At 39.7% G+C, this 24,648-nt stretch overlaps 1 protein-coding gene across 1 annotated transcript in view; it reads left to right on the top strand.

Annotated features, from left to right (window-relative positions):
• LOC121380819 overlaps positions 1-24,648 on the top strand; it is a 96,778-nt gene that overhangs the window by 68,282 nt on the left and 3,848 nt on the right. The window contains exons 7-21 of the mRNA XM_041509801.1: positions 1,124-1,263; positions 2,098-2,358; positions 3,109-3,154; positions 3,928-4,030; positions 4,392-4,588; positions 5,785-5,851; positions 6,412-6,539; positions 7,152-7,301; positions 8,995-9,134; positions 11,441-15,883; positions 17,249-17,341; positions 20,376-20,513; positions 21,042-21,193; positions 22,653-22,832; positions 23,993-24,187. Of these exons, the coding sequence (XP_041365735.1) occupies positions 1,124-1,263; positions 2,098-2,358; positions 3,109-3,154; positions 3,928-4,030; positions 4,392-4,588; positions 5,785-5,851; positions 6,412-6,539; positions 7,152-7,301; positions 8,995-9,134; positions 11,441-15,883; positions 17,249-17,341; positions 20,376-20,513; positions 21,042-21,193; positions 22,653-22,832; positions 23,993-24,187 (6,433 nt within the window). The remainder of the gene's footprint in view (positions 1-1,123; positions 1,264-2,097; positions 2,359-3,108; positions 3,155-3,927; positions 4,031-4,391; positions 4,589-5,784; positions 5,852-6,411; positions 6,540-7,151; positions 7,302-8,994; positions 9,135-11,440; positions 15,884-17,248; positions 17,342-20,375; positions 20,514-21,041; positions 21,194-22,652; positions 22,833-23,992; positions 24,188-24,648) is intronic.

Here is a 24,648-nt window from a genome sequence, read left to right as displayed (position 1 = left end):
AATAGTAATAAGAATAGTGGTTTAGTTGTAGATTTACGTTTACTTGCAAAACAAGGCTTACGATGTTCTGTAACATTGGGCCCAGGCCTCTGTGATAGTGCTTGTCCACTTCCTCAGGGCCTTACTGTCCCAGGCCTCTGTGATAGCACTTGTCCACTTCCTCAGGGCCTTAATGTCCCAGGGCTCTGTGATAGTGCTTGTCCACTTCCTCGGGGGCCTTAATGTCCCAGGGCTCTGTGATAGTGCTTGTCCACTTCCTCAGGGCCTTAATGTCCCGGGGCTCTGTGATAGTGCTTGTCCACTTCCTCAGGGCCTTAATGTCCCGGGGCTCTGTGATAGCGCTTGTCCACTTCCTCAGGGCCTTAATGTCCCGGGGCTCTGTGATAGCGCTTGTCCACTTCCTCAGGGCCTTACTGTCCCAGGGCTCTGTGATAGCGCTTGTCCACTTCCTCGGGGCCTTACTGTCCCAGGGCTCTGTGATAGCGCTTGTCCACTTCCTCCTCAGGGCCTTAATGTCCCAGGGCTCTGTGATAGCGCTTGTCCACTTCCTCAGGGCCTTACTGTCCCAGGGCTCTGTGATAGCGCTTGTCCACTTCCTCAGGGCCTTACTGTCCCAGGGCTCTGTGATAGCGCTTGTCCACTTCCTCAGGGCCTTAATGTCCCGGGGCTCTGTGATAGCGCTTGTCCACTTCCTCAGGGCCTTACTGTCCCAGGGCTCTGTGATAGCGCTTGTCCACTTCCTCCTCAGGGCCTGTGAATGTCCCAGGGCTCCCTTCCTCAGGGCTGTGATAGTGCTTGTCCACTTCCTCAGGGCCTTAATGTCCCAGGGCTCTGTGATAGTGCTTGTCCACTTCCTCAGGGCCTTAATGTCCCAGGGCTCTGTGATAGTGCTTGTCCACTTCCTCAGGGCCTTAATGTCCCAGGGCTCTGTGATAGTGCTTGTCCACTTCCTCAGGGCCTTAATGTCCCAGGGCTCTGTGATAGCGCTTGTCCACTTCCTCAGGGCCTGTGGTGTTGCATGTATGACAAGAAACGTTTCCAAACATGTCCCACTGGACAAATGAACTGTAAATTACAGGATATTTTCAGACTGATAAGTTATTTGTGAATAATATATTTTCAGATGTACGTGACAAACGACACTTTATGCCAATTCACTGTGCGTCTAAGTCTGGGAACACTAACGTGGTGGAGGCGCTGGTTGAAGGGGGTTCTGAGGTCAACTCCAGAGGCTACGCTGGATTAACACCGTTACACATCACTGTAAGTCTAGTTCTTGTGTACATTGATTAGGGTTGATATCTAAATGTGGGAACACTAACGTGGTGGAGGCGCTGGTTGAAGGGGGTTCTGAGGTCAACTCGAGAGCCTATGCTGGATTAACACCATTACACATCACTGTAAGTCTGGTTATTGGGTACATTGATTAAAGCATGCTATCTTAAAGTTGTTTAATGGCAGCTTCCCACCAGCATTATTTACCAACTCCTACTTTAAAATGTAAGCATTATACCTTCAGTTATATACAAAAATTACAACTAAATAATTTAAGTTGGTTGACTGACTGATTTAGGCATGTTCAGTCAGACAAGCTTTATAATGTTATGCCAGGCAGATGTTGGTGACAGATTTCTCTCTGATGGCTATATCCAGTCAACCGGCTATATTGTATGCATTTGCCAATTTCATAAGATTTAATAAGATTAATAAAATTTCATAAGATTTAATAAGATTTAATAAGATCTCATAAGATTTGTTACTCTGATAGACAGAAATTAAAATATTTTAATGTTTCTTTTATACTGCAGTATACACCATAGGGCTCATATATAAGCTTAGAATTACAGTAGAATCTCGTTGCGTCGAACTCGGAAGGGTCAAATACACCACAAAGCTCTAACCAAAAACAAAGTCCCAAGTTACAATTGCATGTTGCTGACCAAATGGTTACTTTGAACTACCCGATGGGTCAAACACTTTATCGAGCATCGACGGGATTCGAGCCAATGGGATTCAACTGTAATTTAAAATCAAAATTAATAACGGTGATGGGGAATACCGGAGAGCTATTTTACCTGTTTGACTTACAATGTGCAGGCTTACAATGATCACCACCAGACGGCCAAGTCGTTGCTGCAGCACGGTGCCGACGTGACACTCACTGACGACAGTGGACTGAGGGCCGTTGACCTGGCCAAGAGTCGCAAGATGAAGACGACGCTAAAGGAGGCGTGGACCGAGGCAAACGACAAAAAACAGCCGACCAATCTGTCTCCGGTTCGAGCCCCCAGCAGGGAGCAGTCCAGAATGTCAGCCGAGGGGATCAACAAGAAACGAAAGGGAGAAGTTATTTTTGATGTAAGTCACATTATAAATTATAAATCGGGGCTTGTGTTTTAAAGGTGGGCTATTGCAGCCACAGAAGTACCACTGTATTCTCCTAGAATGTTAAGGTGGGCTATTGGGTATACCTTCCATCTCCCACCTGCAGAAGTTGTCTTGTATTCTCGAAAAATGGAGAATATCAAATGAATAGCTTTAATATGCAAATAATTGAATCAAAATATCTTTAGGGAGATTCACCCAAAATGAGTTGTTTTCAGTCAGTTAAAAACATCCCACCTAACCCATACAAATCCGAAGAAGATGAGCTGTTTTCAGCCTGCCTGCATATTTTAAATCACAAGGCTTGATAAATAAACATCTTTGACCAATATTAGTTGTTAGTTAAAGGAACAAGAAATGAAAGAAAAAAGGGTTTTTTGATGTACCAGTAAGCAACAAAATATAAGAAAAAATCTTTCACTGATATGAGTTGAAAAAACTGTCAGTTAAAACAACAAGAAATGAAAAGGAAAATTGTTTTTAATGTAACCTCACAAAATGTAGCTTATAATCTTTTAGTAACAGTAGTAAAAGTATTGTCGTTTAAATTAATTTGCATATTTACAAAAAGTGGTTTCTTTACTATAATTTTAAATGTTAGTCTTTGCTTAAAAAAAACAAATTAGTTTTTTTTAAATATTGCACTAGTCATACTGTAGCAACCTTCAAAGGTGTAATCTTTAATTTTAAAAATATTTATAAAATGTTCTTTATTTCTTCCAGGGCTTGCAGATAAATGCTTATCCATCAGAAGGAAGCTCTGGTCAAAGTATGTAGATGTTTATAACAATATTTAATATTTCCTTAAAATTAACTTGTCTTTCATTTGAGATTCTGTCACTTGTAGGATCTGTTCTTTTTGCTGGACTCGATGGATCCTGTTACAGACAGTGCTCCACGACTGGTATATCAGTATTTGTGGTATGTGCTGTTCTGTGTGTGAGATGCCTTTCTACTATTTGGTGAAAGTTGGGTGTGTGGTGACATCATGTTTTTTCTGACACACTTTGACCAAGTGTTTCGACAACAGTATGTTACCCACCAAATAGCTGGATATTAAAATGTGCTCGGGTGTTATTGAACATTTCTTTCCTTTTCTTTTCATGACTGAAGAGATGGTATATGAAATAATGGGAGAAAGTGCTGTTTTTAATTACAAGAAAGTGCTGTTTTAATTACAAGAAAGTGCTGTTTTAATCACAAGAAAGTGCTGTTTTTAATCACAAGCCAATTATACTTAATTTCCTTGACCATGATATAATGTTACTGTCTGCTGTTCTCTTGAATCCATCTCTTGAAGGGTATATTTGTTGATGAATGAACGAACGAACGAACGAATGAATGAATACGAATGAACGAACGAATGAATACCAAATCAATATAAAACGGAGTAAAGAGCTGTGTTTTAATATAAATAATATAAATATCACAGGTAAATACAGTTTAGAGTATAAGACTTGTTGTGGAGTTAGGAATTAGCCATTGGCTTATTTATTTTGTAGTTAGCTGACTGAAATTAGTGTTTCACTTATTGTATTTCAGGACCAGTCCTGTCACGAACTCTCAGTAATGCGGAGAAAGCTCGAAAGGCTGAACAGCAAATGCTTCGAGAGATAGAGGCTGGGCGATTCACTCCTACTCCCAAGTAAGAATCCTTCATATTTCAAATAGGTTATTTTATTGCCTGCCAGAAATATTCTGATTAATTATACATAATATCATCTTGATGTTCATTCATTACAGTGTGTTACGATTAATATGAGTTGTGCTGTGTAGCCAATATAGTTATTATAGGGTTAGCTTGGCTGATCTAGTATTTCAAATGCTGTGGTATGTGCTGTCCTGTTTATGAGAAGTGCATATAAAAGATCTCTTACTGCTAATGGAAAAATGTAGCAAGTTTCCTCTGAAGCATGTACAAAAACATTCTCTAACCAACGTGGTTATTAAAAAAAAAAAAAAGAAAGGTCTAAATAAATTAAACAACTTTTTTTTTTAATTTGCAGAGAAAATGTTCGGCGACTTGGTCAGTTACGAAACAAGCCACCACCTCTCCCTCAGCTGTCACAGAGCAGTGTTATACCCAGCAGTCCAGACAGCCTCTCCCCCAGAACACCTGGCCACCCACGACAAGCTGACGATCTCCGCCGGTCACTGGAGGATGGACGACACATCGGTCAAAAAGGAAGGATGGCCCTGCTTTGTATGTTACATAGTTATAATCTTTATAATTGTTCTCCAGGATCCATATTTTCGAAACAATCTTAGCCTACGAAATCGTAAAACCATCGTAAGCTATGACATCACTATGATGTGTGCTGTAGTGATGTCGCAACCTACGATGGTTTTACGATTTCGTAGCATTAAGATAGCTTCAAAAATAGGGTCCCAGTCTTTGAGCAATATGTTGTGACAAAGTGTTGAAATAACCTTGACGTCAGACACTCAATACACCTTGTGTAAAATATTCTGAGGTGTTGTTGAATGGACGTTCTCACTATGTGATTAGTCCCACTGTCTTGTTGCATATGATTTGCTGTAGCGACTTGAATCGTGTGTGTGGCAAGATGTTATGTCATGAGATTCCTTGACGGCAAACAAAACTCATCAGATTAAAAATAGTTTGCAGCAAATGTAAGTGCATACAAATTTGCACTGAAACAAAGAAAACATGAATGTAGACAATTTACTGATGGTATTATGTAAGAAATCAATTATTCACCACATGTGGACAATAATAGGTTTTATGCGTTTTAACATGTTAACTTTATAAACCAACCAAAAAACCCAAACAAATGTGAAGTATCAAAACTGAACAGTTGATCTTTAATATGATTTGATTGGCTGAGAGTTTATGATTTGTCGTGATAAATAGGACATGTTCTAATTGGTACGACTCCAACACGACTTGTTGTATATAAGACTAAAGTCGTTCCGATTTAGGTGTTCTCAAGGTACAATTTGATCGCATGCAACAAGTCTGTGTGACTAATCACATAATGAGAATGCCCAATAAACAGATGATAATTTTCTCCTTGTTTGCCATATGTTATAAAGAGTGGATCATGAGTGATTGTTTGGACTATGTAGTAGTTTTCTCTAAAAGACACGGCCTCAACCTGCTTGTAATTATAAGAATATATTTTTGCTTTATTTATCCAAGGCTCGAAATTAACAGGGAGCAAGTGGCAAGCTGCTGCTCACACTACACCATGTGCTTTCTGGTAACCAGGTGCACAAGCTTTCCATCTTACAGAATTCCACAAGGATATCATTTTTATTTTCTAGTAATTCTTTTCAGTTTCTAGTTTTTGCTTCAAGATTAAAATGAATGTCGAGCCATATGTCTACCAGTGTTATTATTCTGTTGAAATTTTATTTTGCTTATTGTATTTACAGCTACTTCTTCGAGTGGCCTGAATTCATGCAGAGACAAGGATGTCAACTTTTGTATTCAAAATAACAGGTACATGCCCACTGTGATAATATGATTCTTCCTTTATCTTGATTGTCATTGTTTAAAAAAAAGATAAAGTTTGTTTTGTTTAACGACACCACTAGAGCACATTGATTAATCATCGGCTATTGGATGTCAAACATTTGGTAATTCTGACATATAGTCATCAGAGGAAACACGCTACGTTTTTTTCTAATGCAGTAAGGGATCTTTTATATGCACATTCCCACAGAACAGATAGCACATACCATGGCTTCTGATATACCAGTCGTGGTGCACTGGCTGGAACAAGAAATGGGGCCCACCGACAGGGATTGATCCCAAGCCGACCACACATCAAGCGAGCGCTTTGCCACTGGGGTATGTCCCAGCCCCCCTATCCTTTGAAAGGGCCTATGCTGAGTTTTAGCCCTAGCAAGCCGTCTCTTTGTTCCTCCAAGAAATAAAACACACAACCTGCTTCTTCTTACCATCTTACCTCAACATGTTTTAATTATAAAGCATTATGTGGATAAATACATTTGCAATGACCTTTGGCCGAATTATTTCATATTTTGTTTCCTCTGCAGAGAACATTCTCACATCATCCTGGAAGGCGGCCAGCTGCTGAAGAAACATCACCGGTCCGGGTCGGATCCCTTCACGGCAAGCTTTGGGGACGTGGCTTTGTCCTGCGAGCAGTATCTCTCAAAAAAGGGTAAACACTAGTTATCATAACATATTTATTTATTTATTTGGGGCAGGACGTAGCCCAGTGGTAAAGGTTGGTCTGGGATCAATCCCCATTGGTGGGCCCACTGGGCTATTTCTCGTTCCAGCCAGTGCATCATGACTGGTATATCAGAGGACGTGGTATGTGCTATCCTGTCTATGAGGTGGTGCACATAAAAGATCCCTTGCTACTGATGGAAAAATGTCGTGGGTTTCCTCTTTAAGATTATATGTCAAAATTACCAAATGTTTGTTTGTTTATCTTAATAAATAGTGTTTCAGATGTTGTTTATATCCTGAGGTTAAAATTAAACTCTGGTATAACTATAATATAATAATTTCTTGTGTATTTCTGCAACCTCACACATTTATAGGTCTTCTCTTTGGTTTGGTAAAATTAACAACATTAATATATTAGACATTTTATAAGGTATTCAGTCTCTTTAAAATGTCTTTATGCACATCTTTGTTCTGTATAAGACACTGTCATGGTTTCAAGGTTTTCTCCATCATTAGAAAAGACCATAGCTTTTTTTTTTTTATTCTTCTTATAAAACTGAGACAACCAAGAGTTAATTAAAATGTATTGTGATTTCAGCTCGTTCTCGATCTACGTCATCTCAAGATGACTACGATGAAGATCCTTTGAAAATGTTGCCATATGAGCGTGAATTGACGTGTTTAAACATTCCTTCAACTATCCCGGAAATCAACAGTCCACGAGTACAAGCAGTCATTGTTGACTCAGGTCAGTTGTTGTAACAGTTGTTGTAACAGTTGTTGTAACTGTTGTTGTAACTGTTGTTGTAACTGTTGTTGTAACAGTTGTTGTAACTGTTGTTGTAACTGTTGTTGTAACAGTTGTTGTTGACTCAGGTCAGTTGTTGTAACTGTTGTTGTAACAGTCATTGTTGACTCAGGTCAGTTGTTGTAACAGTTGTTGTAGCAGTCATTGTTGACTCAGGTCAGTTGTTGTAACAGTTGTTGTAACAGTTGTTGTAGCAGTCATTGTTGACTCAGGTCAGTTGTTGTAACAGTTGTTGTAGCAGTCATTGTTGACTCAGGTCAGTTGTTGTAACAGTTGTTGTAGCAGTCATTGTTGACTCAGGTCAGTTGTTGTAACAGTTGTTGTAGCAGTCATTGTTGACTCAGGTCAGTTGTTGTAACAGTTGTTGTAGCAGTCATTGTTGACTCAGGTCAGTTGTTGTAACAGTTGTTGTAGCAGTCATTGTTGACTCAGGTCAGTTGTTGTAACAGTTGTTGTAGCAGTCATTGTTGACTCAGGTCAGTTGTTGTAGCAGTCATTGTTGACTCAGGTCAGTTGTTGTAACAGTTGTTGTAACTGTTGTTGTAACTCAGTTGTTGTCAGGTCAGTTGTTGTAGCAGTCATTGTTGACTCAGGTCAGTTGTTGTAACAGTTGTTGTAGCTGTTGTTGTAACAGTTGTTGTTGACTCAGGTCAGTTGTTGTAACAGTTGTTGTAGCAGTTGTTGTAACAGTTGTTGTTGACTCAGGTCAGTTGTTGTAGCAGTTGTTGTAGCAGTTGTTGTAACAGTTGTTGTTGACTCAGGTCAGTTGTTGTAACAGTTGTTGTAGCAGTTGTTGTAACAGTTGTTGTTGACTCAGGTCAGTTTTTGTAACAGTTGTTGTAGCAGTTGTTGTAACAGTTGTTGTAACAGTTGTTGTAGCAGTCATTGTTGACTCAGGTCAGTTGTTGTAACAGTTGTTGTAGCAGTCATTGTTGACTCAGGTCAGTTGTTGTAACAGTTGTTGTAACAGTTGTTGTAGCAGTTGTTGTAACAGTTGTTGTAGCAGTTGTTGTAGCAGTTGTTGTAACTGTTGTCGTAACCATTGTTGACATGCTGTAAAAGGTTCCATTTGTTTTCTTTATGCAGGTTGCAGAATAATGTTTTTATGGACACCCACTAATAAGAGAAATGGAGGTCAAATTCTTCTCTCCTTCCCCCCCAATGTGAACTTTTAATTTTAAAATATCTGTTTCATCTAGCAGGAGAAAATCCGAGTTGTTTTTAGTCTTGGTACATGGCTCTGCTCTCTTCACAAGCTTTTAAAGTTGACTGTTAAGTGTCAGCGATGCCTTGATTACAATATGTGGTATACACAAATGAATACTGTACACAATACTGGTGTACAACCCCATGTATGTCTTACCCTGTCTGGGAAAGTGCATGTAAATGCCAACTTACTACTAATCAATGATAAAGTAATCCATGTGCAGCCAAAGCAGGTAAACTCCAACACTATCCTGGGCAGGCAGTCAGCAACTAGCACAGTAACCATACTTGAATGTTTCTTAGATATATGTTCTATTAAAATTGGTATTTGTACAGATAATTGTTTGGTAATCTGTAGTGTTATATCATGAATTGACTGTCAATTTTTTTCATTTCTGACATTTTTGAATGAAACTTCCATTTGCAGAGGAGCAGCCAACAACCTCCACAGTGATATCCATCTACCCAAATTCTTCACGGGTGCTGCCACCTACACCGGTTCCAACATTCCTCACCCAGAAGTCTTTCAACCTACTTGATGGGAAGCTCATCAGACACCAAGATAAGGTCAGTGTAGTACCTGGGCCCGTGGTTATAAAACGTGAGTCCAGACTCAATTAAGAATTGAACGTGAACATTTTTGAGTTTCATGCTAGTTTGAAATGCAAAACCACTTTACACACGTTCAATACTTATAATTCCAAACACATAACCATGTCATTAATGTAAAGCTCTTTAAAATAAAAAGTGAACTCTATTTTCCAACTATTTACTATTTTATTAACACAAAATTCATACTCAACATTAGCGGAATCCCTATGGTGGTTCGGCTTTTTCCGTCAATAGCCGAATGAGAGAATGACAATGTTACAATCATTAATACAATTCATATTAATTTTTTGCATTAAATGTCAATACCAACTAAAAACATTTTGAATTCACTAGAAACATATAACGTAAGTAATTTTAATAACTTTTAACCTGTAATAAAAATGTCTGAAGCGACCTATTTTGTATGCTATAATTTATATGTGAAGCGGTTGGTGTATGAATATTTAACTACGAACTGTGGATGGGCGCCATTTTTTTATTACTGTCCAGATTTACCAATTACGATGTTGAAATTACAGTTATAAAATTTTGAGTGCGTGATAATTCCATGTGTTGATAGATTTGACATGGAGAAAGTGGTTTCAATGTTTCCGGAAATGGATGAAACAGGTGTGTCGCGAGTTTCTGTGTTTACTGGCCTTGTAATTGTGGAAGTGGCAACAGGATGGTTTTGGCATGTGTGACTTCAAGTGGTGCGACACAAGTATTCGTGAGATTTGACAGTGCCATGCTCATGTTTCGTTTTTGGAAAGTGGAACATTCTCTGTTGTAGCTTCGAATTGAAGCTTCGTTCCTGTGTCCCGACATGTACATGATATGCCTAGTTTCAAAACCCGACTCATTTAAAGATTGCATCACAGTGGCGCGAAAACTTAGAAACTATGTGTTGTGTACGTCATACTACAATGCCGTTGAATGCGCGTTACTGCTAATGGTTGGCATGAACTGACTGAATTTTGGTTTTGAAATCGCTTTTGTAAAATACCAAATTCCATTGGAATTATATACTTTTTTTGGATCGGCAAAATAGATTTTTAGCTGTGGGATTTTGAATTCACTATAAACATATAACGTAAGTAATTTCAATAACTTTTAACCTTTAATAAAAATGTCTGAAGTGACCTATTTTGTATGGTATAATTTATATGTGAAGATGTTTAGAAGTTTGACAGCAAACGATTACTGTTTGATGTCTAAAAATAGAATCTCAAGGAAATTCCTCGGGGATTCCTTTGTTGACATAATTCATAAAGTAGTTCCGGCTATATAGCCAAAAATAGTGCTAAACTGAGATTCATGGTGCTATGAATGCCAGTTTTTATCGTCACGTGATACGAATTTGACCAATCCAAGGGTTTATAATAAAGGGATTTTTAGAGATTGGAATTATTCTCTAATGACGTCACACACATACCATATGTATGGCATTATCATGACATGAAAGTCTCGGACTGCATAGAGTCTCGAGTCTAGACTTTAAAAGTTTTATAAGCACCAGACAAGGTCCCGTGTTTATAAAACGTTTAGAGTCTAGTTATAATAATGTCTTGATACTTTAGCATCTTGGCAACGCCATACAAATTGCATGTGTGTGATGTCATTAAACATTTCAGCTTAGACTTTAAACATTTTATATGTGTGCACCTTGATATTATTATAGCACCAATATAACATACGGGACCACAAGACTAGGTCATTATGTCATCAGGTTTTATAGTTATTTGTATATGTAATTTCTCCATTTCATATCTTGTTGTTTTGTTGTTGGTTTTTTATAGTTTATTTGAAAACAAGCATTGTTATACATATGTAATAAATGGGGCATTTTGGAGATTTGTAATCATGAGTATCTACTTCTGTTAAAGTTTATAAATTGATTTTACGCATAATTTAGATTGAGAAAATCAGTATTGCCGAAAATAAGGTCATGACTAATTTGTTCAGTTTCTTCAAAGTAGGACAGAAGGAGTTGTAAGTATCTGGAAGGTTAAATGTTACAAGAATATTTATAAAGAGATATGTTCGTGTGAGTGACAGGAAACATAAAGCCAGGAATGTTTGAAAGAAGGTCCTACTCTGGTTTAGTATAACTTGAAACATTTTCTATTGATGTGAATTATAATTTTTTTCATTTAATTACCTTTGTTTCACAACAATAGTCAATGTGTTTTTTGTACCGGAGTGTCAGTTAACATTCATACGTTCGTTCATCCTTTCATTCATGTTTCAGTTTGATCACTTTCATTTTCATTTTAAAACAGGAGCAGTCTCCACGGTCTAACGATGAGCTTCCTAAGATCTCACATGACCCGGTGAAGGCCATTAATGGGACCAACCTGCTACGCAGCCACACCATTTTCAAGGAAGAGTTCATTTTGGAAGAAAGCCGCCCAAAAGATCCCTTGCTGCAGTCATCTGGCAGTGATCCCATGTCGAGTGCTAGCAGTCTTTCATCATCTTCACCAAGGGACACAGCTAATATTGTCCTTGTTCACAAAAACTCGGCAAAAAGTGCCAAAGGCAGGATATCACCATTGATCAAGTGTGACAGAAAGAGAGTTGGTGTGTCTGAAAAGTCTTCTGATTCTGGACAGCCCAGCGGTGTGAAGACTCGCACTAAAGTGGGAAGAAGCCAGAGCTTCACAACTTCAGAGTCAAAGTCATCTGCATCTGGTAGAAAATATTCTGCTCCAGAAAATAACACAGAGCAGACGGCTGAAGCATCAACTCCCTCACCTTCTGGTGTGGAGGGTTCGGAGCCAACTGCAAGTGTCAAGTTTTCCAGGAGCGATTCTGAGTTAAACAAGAAGATACAAGGACTTGTGCCTCAGAGTGGGAGAACCAGGCAGGCAAAGGGTAAAAATCTCACACCACCAGCAACTGCTGTGGTTTCACAGAACGGTAAAAACACAAGTGGTGTCAAGAATACGGGGCTAAAATCTTCAGTGACGGACAAGACAAAACCTTCTAATGTGAGTACCAGTGTTGGTAAAAGTTCTGACACCACAAAACCTTCTAATGTGAGTGCCAGTGTTGGTAAAAGTTCTGACAACACGAAACCTTCTAATGTGAGTGCCAGTGTTAGTAAAAGTTCTGACAACACGAAACCTTCTAATGTGATTGCTAGTGTTGGTAAAAGTTCTAACAACACAAAACATCCTAATGTTGGTGCCAGTGTAAATAAAAGTTCAAATCCCAAGACATCTGATATTATGGATAAAAAGAACAATCCAGATAGAAAGTGTGTTTCTTCAGAAAACATGGTAGATGAGGTCAATCAGGGTCAGAAAAATGATGTAAAAACTGAGGAAGACAGTAATACTCAAAATACTGCAAAGTCTGTTTGTACCTCGCAAAGTCTGTCCAAACCCTCAAGTTGTGTTTCTTCTGTGAAGAGTACACAGAACACATCCACTTCCAACAAAAAACTAGTTGCATCTAAAACTGCACGGATGACAACCTCCACCAATCAGAATAAGACAAAGTTCTTAAAAGCATTTTCTGCATCAAGCACGGTGACAGCTACAGGTCTTGTTAAAAGTGTTACGAGTAAGAGCACAGAGCAGTCATCGGCTGAGAAAAAGACAACGGAGGAAAATACTGATTTAACAAGTCCGCCAGTAAGTGCTTCAAAAAGAGAAAGTGTTTCCAGTAAGACTTCAAAAACATCATCAATGGTTTCTAAAACTTCAGTAATTAATAAAGAGAATTTTGGTTCGGTTTCTAAATCAAGCCCTGGTGGTCCAGTACCCAGAACAAACTCAAATCTACAAGTTTCAACTTCTGGCCTTGACAGTGTGCCAGTACCAAGAACAAACTCAAATCTACAAGTTTCTACTTCTGGCCTTGACAATGTGCTAATAACAAAAACAAAGTCAAATCTTCAAGTTTCTTCTTCTGGTATTGATAGTGTACAGGTAGCCAAAACAAACTCAAGTCTTGCGGTGCCTAAGTGTGATGTGGGTGTGGTAACTGCTGCTACGACAACACCTGTAAAGAACAATCCAGTGACATCAAGTGCAACATCTCCGGTGTTAAACTCTCCAAACACTGTCACGCAAACTAGCAAGTTGTCTGCTTCTTCAGAACATCTGCAGCCTAAAACGTCCACACACGGTCCCTCACTTTCCCACAAAACCTCTGCCCCAAAGAGTAAACTGTTTGAATCTGTCAAGAAAAGTGCTTCCAGCTTAAGATCTTCCAACAGTGCCAGTATTCAAGGAAAGAATACCAAAAGTAGTGCTACTAGTGTTCCAAATGTCACTGTTTCACATCCTCTTCCCAAGTCTGACAATTTGAAGTCTTCTGATCACCAGATCCCACTGAAGTCTGGTCCTGTTTGTGCAGTCAAAGTAAATAGACAAGAAGCTGCATTAGCAAACACTAAAGCAAGTGATAAGACCTATTTAAAGCCACAGATGTCAAATGGATTTTCTAATCAGTATGATAATGTCAAAAGTCAACTGGTGTCAACACCAAAAGAACCTCTTGTGAAAATTATATGTCATGGTGAAGAAGCAAAGCCAAAAATACCCAATATTTCTGCTGTTACTCCCTTTCCAAGTCAAACCATACAGACACCACTGATTGTTAACCCTTTTGAGGACATGATTGTGCCAGAATACAGTCCTGTTGCCAAACCGGTTAAAAACACTGCAACAGCTCACTCGAATTACAAAGGAGTGTCTGCAACATCGTTTGGCTATGTTGTGGGAAAATCATCAAAAGATGCCACTTGTAAGCTCAAATCACAGACTAAGTATCGCAATATAAAAAGTGCCAAAAAATCTCAGAACAACAAAGACTTGAAGAGACCGCAGTCTGGTCACCGCCAGCCGTCTGCTCGCAGGCGAGGTGGGAAGACGAAGCTGGGTGAGCAGGATGAAGGAAACAAGGTGAAAAGTGCCAGGGGCAAGAGAGTCCGGTCTGCCAGGAGGAAGAAACCCGAGCCAGAAACAGCTGCTCTTGCTGAGAATGCCCTTAACCCTGATGTAGCTCTGATAACTGGAATCGGCTGGCACGTGGCCACCAACTGCTTTGACACGTCGGATGTCAAAGTGGCCACAATCCTCGGCTCAACGGACTCTGAGGACTCGGATGTGGAACTGATTAATGCTGAGGTTCCAAAATCCAAAGTGGCACCAAAGTTAACAGAGAGATCGGCCAGTCCAGGCACACCAAGGTTTCAAGAGGTGAAAATCAAACAGGGACAGAAGTCTTCACTTCCCGCGATGACCAATGATGGCTTTCCACCCATGAATCTCGATATGACACAAAAGCCTTGCCCAGAAGTCAGAATTACGGAAGCATCATGTTCATCAGTGTCTAAGAAAGCCAACAGTAATACAAAAGAAAATAAGTTTGCTTCTCCCTTTGATGATATCACAAATCAAGTGCACAAGGAAATAATGTTACAAAAACTGAGCACAATCCCCCAGTCGCCGTCATTAGCAAACAGTACAGATCTAGCTATAAACCATTTTGACCAGATGGTCAAGGGTGATCAGCTAGATAAACTGTTGGGCATTTCTCCTGGTGAAAGTGTGTCAAGCTGTCATTCCACCACCATTAAGCAGGGATTGCGAAATGAGGCTCCCTCAGGAAAAAGGCATTCAAGTAGAAAGAAGAAGGCTGAAGGTGCCATCAGCCCAGGTCATCAAACAGTGACACCAGTGAGTGAAGGAAAATTAAGTGCTTCTCAGATATTGAATGCTGATAAACATACTCTACTAGAACCTGAAGTCGACAGAGAGCCTACTGATGCAGAAATAACGAAAATAATTGAAAAGTATGCAAATCTTAAGCACACCAATCGTTTGCGTCACTCAAGGCGAAGACGTGATTCTATAGACAGTGACGATTTTTATTCGCATAGATCTGAAAGAAAGTTTTCTGAAACCAAAAAAGCTCCACATGACAGTGACAGTGAAATTGATGAGGCCATTGAGGAAATTCTCAATTCCACAGTGGGGACATCAACGCATAATTCAACCTTAAAGTCCAACAGGACAGTGAGGTCTTTGAACAACACTTTGACTGAAGCAGACCACAATGTCCTCCTGAAACTCAAACAATCAGACTCTGTATTTCATGCTAAACAATCGGACAAAGATGATGCTAAACAATCGGATGATGATGATGATGTCTTACATGCCAAACAGTCGGAACAAGAAGATGATGATGTTTTTCGTTCTAAACATTCAGACCTTGATAACGTGTGCTGTTCAGATACTTATGTTGATGAGACGAACCCACACCTTCTAAAACTGTTCCACGATGACGACTTCCACATGGGTGCCAAGGTGAAGGCCATGATTGACGCTGGCGCCGACACGTCGCGGGTGAAGGAGATGATGAATGCCGACGAGGAACAGAAGCAGCTGGAGAAGGTGATGAACTGTGTGCGCAACATGGAGCTGCAGGCCACCATGTCCAGCACGTCGGGGAGGATCGGCAGTCAGGGCACGCCGCGCAGGGCTCCTCTCCGACCCGAGCAGAGCACCGAGAGTCCTCGCAGGAACAACATGTCGGGGAGGAATGGCAGTCAGGCCACGCCACACAAGGCTCCTCTCCGCCCCGAGCAGAGTATCGAGAGTCCTCACAGGAGCAAGAAGCCTGTGAGCTGTCACGGGCTGCCTCCTGTCGGCAACAAGTTCCTCGAGCTCAAGAAAGGAAGTGTGCACAAAGGAAAGACCACACAGGAGGTATGACCACTGATTTGTTGTTTTTTCATATAAAACAAATATTAAGAATAGTTTGAGATCGGGCCTGATGTTAATAAAACCTTTAGAACCTCAACTCGACAGAGAGTCGACTGATGCAGGCCTGATGCTAATAAAACGTTTAGTCTAGATTCAAGACTGTAATAGTCTTGTGACATTAACGTCATGGCATTGCCATATTAATTGCATGTTTGTGATGTCATTAAAAATTAGAATCTAGACTAAAGTTTTATACACCCAGGACCATCTGTTATAAAACTTTTAGAGTATAGACATGGCCTCACACTTAAGATTCTAAGACTCACGTACTCAAGTACTATAAATATTGTATGCAGTTTTGGGCCAAACGTTTTACTTCAGCCCTGAGTGCAGACTTCAGAATGTTAAAGGTGCTTATAGTAATTGATATTTTCATTGCAGGACATACAGTGTACAAGTAATTATTATTTAACAAGGAAAGGAATGTTTACTTTAGGCCAAACAAAGTACATTTCTGGTCTCTGGTCAACATTTTTTTGTTTTAAATTTCTGCTTTATAACATCGATTTTTGCACGCAGTGTTTTGGGTCAATATACTTAAATATGCTTGAATAACTTATATGCAAAATAAATTAATTTTAAAATAACTTAATAAGCTTTGCTCATCATTTCCAAACAGGCCTACTTACCACAGCTAGCAAATAAAAACTGCATTTCTTTGTCTTAAAACTATTAAAATAGTCCATTAAAGCAAGGTCTGTATGCTGGCTTGGACCATTAGCTGTCTTTAATTTCTCTCTAAAACAGGTCCTGTTGTTCTGAATGAGTAGCATGGCATGTTTTTTAAACTTTTGCGGCCAAAGTTGAACTTATAAAAACTGCCTTGGCTATGTGGAAGATGTAAAGGAAAATATATTTAGGGTACCAAGACAAAGGACGGGACACCATGGCCATTGAGGATGGACCAAGGCAGACGAGGAGGATGTAATAAAAAAAAACCCTTAAATATACCCACATTTTCTGTGCAACTCCTGCTTTAAAATAATAATAAAAATAATAATAATAATAATAATAAAAATACTAAAAAAATGCTGCATTGCTGTATCAGTTCTGGAACTTTGGTCTGACCAGAGACCAACTTTTTTTGCTTTTCCTTAATCAACACCTTAGTGTGTTTTAAACTACAGCTGTTTGATGTCATAATGTATGGATTTAGAAATTGAGAGAAAAATCCTGCTATTATAATTGCCATATAAGCTAAATCCACGAAAATGGTTTAAAGTTCTAAAATTATCTAAATATGCCAATAATAAGTTTAATAATTCTGTTCCTAATAGATTCTTGTTTTGTGTCAACTTGTTTTAACAGCAAGAAGAGACGAGTCCACGTATTGGCAACAAGGAAGTGGCTGTACTGGAAGCCATTAGCAAGGAGATTGTCATAAATCCATCAGAAGGAGAGGTAAGTAACTGTATAGTTACCAAAAAAAAACCAAACAATTTTTTTTTTTTTTTTTTTTTATCCCACTGCCCCCTTTTCTTTTACTCTTTTGAATTCCATCTAAATTTTTTCTCCAATCTGGCAATTCCACCTATCTTTCACCTCCACATCCCAGTCCTGGTCTCTCCAACTGCAACAGGTGCTTGTCTCTTGTGGCTATCCATGCCACACACCTGTCATTCCACATCAGCTTTTAGCTGTGGGCTTTGTTTGACCACTTTGGAGAGTGGTATAGGGGCATGTTAACAGGTATATATACTCTCTGTCTGTCTGTCTGTCTCTCTCTCTCTCTCTCTCTCTCTCTCTCTCTCTCTCTCTCTCTCTCTCTCTCTCTCTCTCTCTCTCTCTCTCTGCACTTGTAACTACCTCCTCTGTTTCACTACTACAGGCAGTAGTTAGTGCTGTGGGTCAGACCAGCTTTATTAGCGGCAGTTTAAAATTTAAGTAACTTACTCTTTTTCTATTGCTTTCTACTTTCAAGTCCTATTTCTTCATCTGACATGCATTGGCTTTGGTAGATGTCAACATCTGTGTGTGTGTGTGAAGGCAGTTATTAAATATTCATAAAGTTGATGATAATAAAAACAATTTCCTGATAACATTGTGACAAATTATGAGTTACTTTTTGTGAACTTTGTGTCCTTTCCAGATAATTGAAAGCAGTGAAACCTAAGTCTTTCATTTTTTCACATCACGTTCAGTGCTTATGTCATTCATGCTTGTAGTTCTTACCACAGAGAATACCTTTTTTTCATACTATGTAATTTACTATAAGTTATTTATTTCTGAGCCACTTGTTTTCTAAATTCTATACAAAAATAATTTGTATTTGTTATTTTCTAAATCACTTTTACTTTTCTTATTATGTCAAACAAAACTGAAATTATTTTTTGTAAAATAAAAATATTGTAGGATGATGGGATAGACTATGAACAGGTTTATTTGGACAGGTTGTTCACCTGATGGGACGGACTATGAACAGGTTTATTTGGACAGGTTGTTCACCTGATGGGACGGACTATGAACAGGTTTATTTGGACAGGTTGTTCACCTGATGGGACGGACTATGAACAGGTTTATTTGGACAGGTTGTTCACCTGATGGGACGGACTATGAACAGGTTTATTTGGACAGGTTGTTCACCCGATGGGACGGACTATGAACAGGTTTATTTGGACAGGTTGTTCACCCGATGGGACGGACTATGAACAGGTTTATTTGGACAGGTTGTTCACCCGATGGGACGGACTATGAACAGGTTTATTTGGACAGGTTGTTCACCTGATGGGACGGACTATGAACAGGTTTATTTGGACAGGTTGTTCACCTGATGGGACGGACTATGAACAGGTTTATTTGGACAGGTTGTTTACCTGATGGGATGGACTATGAACAGGTTTATTTGGACAGGTTGTTCACCCGATGGGACGGACTATGAACAGGTTTATTTGGACAGGTTGTTCACCCGATGGGACGGACTATGAACAGGTTTATTTGGACAGGTTGTTCACCTGATGGGACGGACTATGAACAGGTTTATTTGGACAGGTTGTTCACCTGATGGGACGGACTATGAACAGGTTTATTTGGACAGGTTGTTCACCTGATGGGACGGACTATGAACAGGTTTATTTGGACAGGTTGTTCACCTGATGGGACGGACTATGAACAGGTTTATTTGGACAGGTTGTTCACCCGATGGGACGGACTATGAACAGGTTTATTTGGACAGGTTGTTCACCTGATGGGACGGACTATGAACAGGTTTATTTGGACAGGTTGTTCACCTGATGGGACGGACTATGAATAGGTTTATTTGGACAGGTTCACCTGATGGGACGGACTATGAATAGGTTTATTTGGACAGGTTGTTCACCTGATGGGATGGACTATGAACAGGTTTATTTGGACAGGTTGTTCACCTGATGGGACGGACTGAATAGGTTTATTTGGACAGGTTGTTCACCCGATGGGATGGACTATGAACACGTTTATTTGGACAGGTTGTTCACCCGATGGGACGGACTATGAACAGGTTTATTTGGACAGGTTGTTCACCCGATGGGACGGACTATGAACAGGTTTATTTGGACAGGTTGTTCACCCGATGGAACGGACTATGAACAGGTTTATTTGGACAGGTTGTTCACCTGATGGGACGGACTATGAACAGGTTTATTTGGACAGGTTGTTCACCTGATGGGACGGACTATGAATAGGTTTATTTGGACAGGTTGTTTACCTGATGAGACCTAACTAAAACCCCTACCAGATCCTACATGATATGAAGTGTTTATTTCCAAACATAACATACACCAATTTCCAGATTTTGGAGTTAGCAGTGAAACTATACTATTGTTAGTAAACTCAACAATGCGACAATAGCGCAATCTTTACCAATTGAACTGTTGAAACTGTGCTGTTCTCAAAATGACATAAATGGAAATGAATTCTTCAGATGTGGACCAGTTCTGCTCTGGTATACATGTGGATGGATTTAACACACATACGTTGCAAACACCCTCTTTCAGGGCTAGCTCTGGATCAGCAGGAAATTTCGCCAAATTATATATTAAACTTCCAAATTTTATAGATATCCAGTTACTTGGTAACAAAATACCAATTAGTACTTGAAATTATTTCGCCAAATTAAAATAAAATTCACCATTTGTTCTTAAAATTCACAATTGGCGAATTTGGTGAGTGTCAGAGCTAACCCTGCTCATTGTTGTGATGTTGTTTTGTAGACGATGCGCAGTCACCTGCGTGGGCGTAGAGGGAGTCGCATTGTTGTGATGTTGTTTTGTAGACGATGCGCAGTCACCTGCGTGGGCGTAGAGGGAGTCGCATTATTGTGATGTTGTTTTGTAGACGATGCGCAGTCACCTGCGTGGGCGTAGAGGGGGTCGCATTGTTGTGATGTTGTTTTGTAGACGATGAGCAGTCACCTGCGTGGGCGTAGAGGGAGTCGCATTATTGTGATGTTGTTTTGTAGACGATGCGCAGTCACCTGCGTGGGCGTAGAGGGAGTCGCACAAGCAGCGCTGGTACAATAGACAGCCTCCAGTCGGATGCCGACGAAACCATTGAGTGGAAGAAAGGAAACGTGCTGGGAAGAGGAGCATTTGGGGTCGTAAGTCTCTTCTATATATCTGTCATATCCACTCTTTAGTTTGTTTTAAAGTTTATTGTGTTTAACGACACCACTAGAGCACATTGATTTATTAATCATCGGCTATTGGAAGAAGGTTGTTTTGTTTAACGACACCACTACAGTACAGTGATTTGTTAATCATCGGCTATTGGAAGAAGGTTGTTTTGTTTAATGACACCACTAGAGCACATTGATTTATTAATCATCACTATTGGATGTCAAACATTTAGTAATTTTTTTACAGTCTTAGAGAGGAAACCCGCTACATTTTTCCATTAGTAGCAAGGGATCTTTTATATATATGCACTATCCCACAGACAGGATAGCACATAGCACAGCCTTTGATATACGAGTCGTGGTGCGCTGACTGGAACGAGAAATAGCCCAATGGTCCCACAGACCCGATGTCCACTTTGTAGATGGTCAAGCCTTTTACAGCACTGTCATTTGGACAATAGGAATATTGTAGCAGGTACGACTGTACATGTATTATTATTGCTGTTTTAGGTCTGGTGTGGGCTGACCAATGAAGGGGGGCTGATTGCGGTCAAGCAGATAGAACTGAATGCAGCCGACCACAGCAAGGCGCAGCGAGAGTACGAGAAAGTTCAAGAGGAGGTGGAACTGCTGAAAAATCTGAGACATAAAAACATTGTTGGGTTAGCTCACCCTTCCATCTTGTTACGAGGTTGTTACGAGGTTGTTACGAGGTTGTTACGAGGTTGTTTGGAAGCAACATGTTCAACTTGCGATATTTACTATATATTTCATCAGGCAGTAGCAATTACGTTTAATTTGTACAAACAAATAGGTCGTCTATGCCAGAGCAGAATAAGATATGAGAAATAGATACTTTGAAGGGACATACCCTAGTTTTAAAACACTAAGGCATATTTTTGACTATTACAGAGCTATCATACTTAGATTTTATTGCTTTGATTATCCATTTCCATACATTGAAGTGTTTTTTTGTCATCCATCAGAAAATGCATTTTTCATAGTTTTAAAAACGCACGTGCGTCTGAAAAGTAACAGTTATGGAGTTGACTTTTAGTCTATTTTTAGAAGGTATTTCACCATTTCAAAATCACGGACTCATGTTTCACTTAATACTCAATTGTGACTTTATCCAAATATGTTACAGGTTTGTAGATTAACTAAACTTAGTGTTAATTTTCACGGGTTGAAACTAGGGTCTGTCCCTTTAACTAAACTTAGTGTTAATTTTCATGGGTTGAAACTAGGGTCTGTCCCTTTAACTAAATTTAGTGTTAATTTTCACGGGTTGAAACTAGGGTCTGTCCCTTTAACTAAACTTAGTGTTAATTTTCACGGGTTGAAACTAGGGTCTGTCCCTTGAACTAAACTTAGTGTTAATTTGCACGGGTTGAAACTAGGGTCTGTCCCTTTAACTAAACTTAGTGTTAATTTTCATGGGTTGAAACTAGGGTCTGTCCCTTTAAAAATGCGTGTCTCATTAAATTGTTTACCTCTGAGTTAGTTTATTGTGGACCATCGTAGTCTTGATGTCTCATTAAATTGTTTACCTCTGAGTTAGTTTATTGTGGACCATCATAGTCTTGATGTGTCATTAAATTGTTTACCTCTGAGTTAGTTTATTGTGGACCATCGTAGTCTTGATGTCTCATTAAATTGTTTACCTCTGAGTTAGTTTATTGTGGACCATCGTAGTCTTGATGTCTCATTAAATTGTTTACCTCCGAGTTAGTTTATTGTGGACCATCGTAGTCTTGATGTGTCATTAAATTGTTTACCTCCGAGTTAGTTTATTGTGGACCATCATAGTCTTGATGTGTCATTAAATTGTTTACCTCCGAGTTAGTTTATTGTGGACCATCATAGTCTTGATGTCTCATTAAATTGTTTACCTCTGAGTTAGTTTATTGTGGACCATCATAGTCTTGAAGTTTTCTTCTACACATCTTCACTGCTTGTAAGTTTTAGATGTGACAGAAATTTCTACATGACATTTTTTGGCCGAGTTAAAGTTGTTATGGGCCTTTAAACATGTTGAACTTGGCTTTGGTATTTTGTTGTATGGAGAACTCCTTGTTAAAGACATCTTTGTTTCACCTCATGTAATGTTTTCTGTTCTAGGTATCTGGGAACCAGTTTTGAAAACGACATTGTCAGCATCTTTATGCAGTTTGTACCTGGCGGTTCAATTGCCAGTATCCTAGCCAGGTTTGGAGCCTTGGATGAGAGTGTGTTCAGACGATACACCAAACAGATTCTTGAAGGTGTGGAATACCTGCATGAAAACGACATCATTCACAGGTACGGTTTGAACTGAGAACCACCAGTATCTCATACGACATCATTCACGGGTACGGTTTGAACTGAGAATCACCAGTATCTCATAGACATCAATCATGGGTACGGTTTGAACTGAGAACGACCAGTATCTCATACGACATCATTCACAGGTAAGGTTTGAACTGAGAACCACCAGTATCTCATACGACATCATTCACGGGTATGGTTTGAACTGAGAACCACCAGTATCTCATACGACATCAATCACGGGTACGGTTTGAACTGAGAACCACCAGTATCTCATACGACATCATTCACGGGTACGGTTTGAACTGAGAATCACCAGTATCTCATACGACATCAATCACAGGTACGGTTTGAACTGAGAACCACCAGTATCTCATACGACATCATTCACAGGTACGGTTTGAACTGAGAACCACCAGTATCTCATACGACATCATTCACGGGTACGGTTTGAACTGAGAACCACCAGTATCTCATACGACATCATTCACGGGTACGGTTTGAACTGAGAACCACCAGTATCTCATACGACATCATTCACGGGTACGGTTTGAACTGAGAACCACCAGTATCTCATACGACATCATTCACGGGTACGGTTTGAACTGAGAACCACGAGTATCTCATACAACATCATTCACGGGTAAGGTTTGAACTGAGAACCACCAGTATCTCATACGACATCATTCACGGGTAAGGTTTGAACTGAGAACCACCAGTATCTCATACGACATCATTCACAGGTAAATTATATCACAAGACACTCGGGGAGTATCCTTTATTTATTAGTGTTACATGTGTAAAGGTTGGCTTTAGTCTACTTGAACATACTGGTGGATCATCAGGGGACCAATAGTTTAGATGTTTACAGGATCTTATACATGTTTGTTTCTAAACCAGTGACTAGTTGTCTTGTAACAACAGTTAACTAGAGTTCCTTTGCACAACAATGAGCAGATATTAAGAGAGGCAATGTTATTCATGTTTTGTTTTTCTATTTCACAGAGATATAAAGGAAGGCAATGTTATTCATGTTTTGTTTTTCTATTTCACAGAGATATAAAGGAAGGCAATGTTATTCATGTTTTGTTTTTCTATTTCACAGAGATATCAAGGGAGGCAATGTTATTCATGTTTGTTTTTTTATTTTCCAGAGATATCAAGGGAGGCAATGTTATGCTGATGCCTAATGGAGTGATCAAGTTGATAGACTTTGGCTGTGCCAAACGCCTGTGTATCAACCTGAGTCTCAGCCAGTCGCAGATCCTCAAGTCCATGAAGGGAACGCCATATTGGATGGCTCCCGAGGTCGTCAACGAGACGGGGCACGGAAAGAAATCCGATATCTGGTAACAGTATGCTACACCAATGGCCATGTTTGTTGAAATAAAGTTTGTTTTGTTAAACGACACCACTGGAGCACATTGATTAATTAATCATCAGCTATTGGATGTCAGACATTTGGTAATTCTGACATAGTCTTAGAGACTCCTTGTCATCAGAGGAAACCCGCTACATTTTTCTATTAGCAGCTAGGGATCTTTTATATGCACTTTTACACAGACAGGAAAGCACATACCACAGCCTTTGACCAGTTGTGGTGCATTGGTTGGAATGAGAAAAACCCTAAATCAGTTGAATCGATGCACCGAGGTGATTCGATACTGCGACGCAAGCACCTCAGGTGAGTGCTCAAGCGACTGAGCTAAATCCCACCCCTGAAATAGATCTCTGCCTGTAGCTGTACTTCTGTGTAGTCTGCTTCCAGATCTGCCTGTAGCTGTACTTCTGTGTAGTCTGCTTCCAGATC

This window comes from Gigantopelta aegis, chromosome 9 (genome assembly GCF_016097555.1).
Source record: "Gigantopelta aegis isolate Gae_Host chromosome 9, Gae_host_genome, whole genome shotgun sequence".
NCBI classification, from domain to species: domain Eukaryota; kingdom Metazoa; phylum Mollusca; class Gastropoda; order Neomphalida; family Peltospiridae; genus Gigantopelta; species Gigantopelta aegis.
Note: the sequence above shows the minus strand (reverse complement) of the source record. Positions and strands in the feature narration are given on the sequence as shown.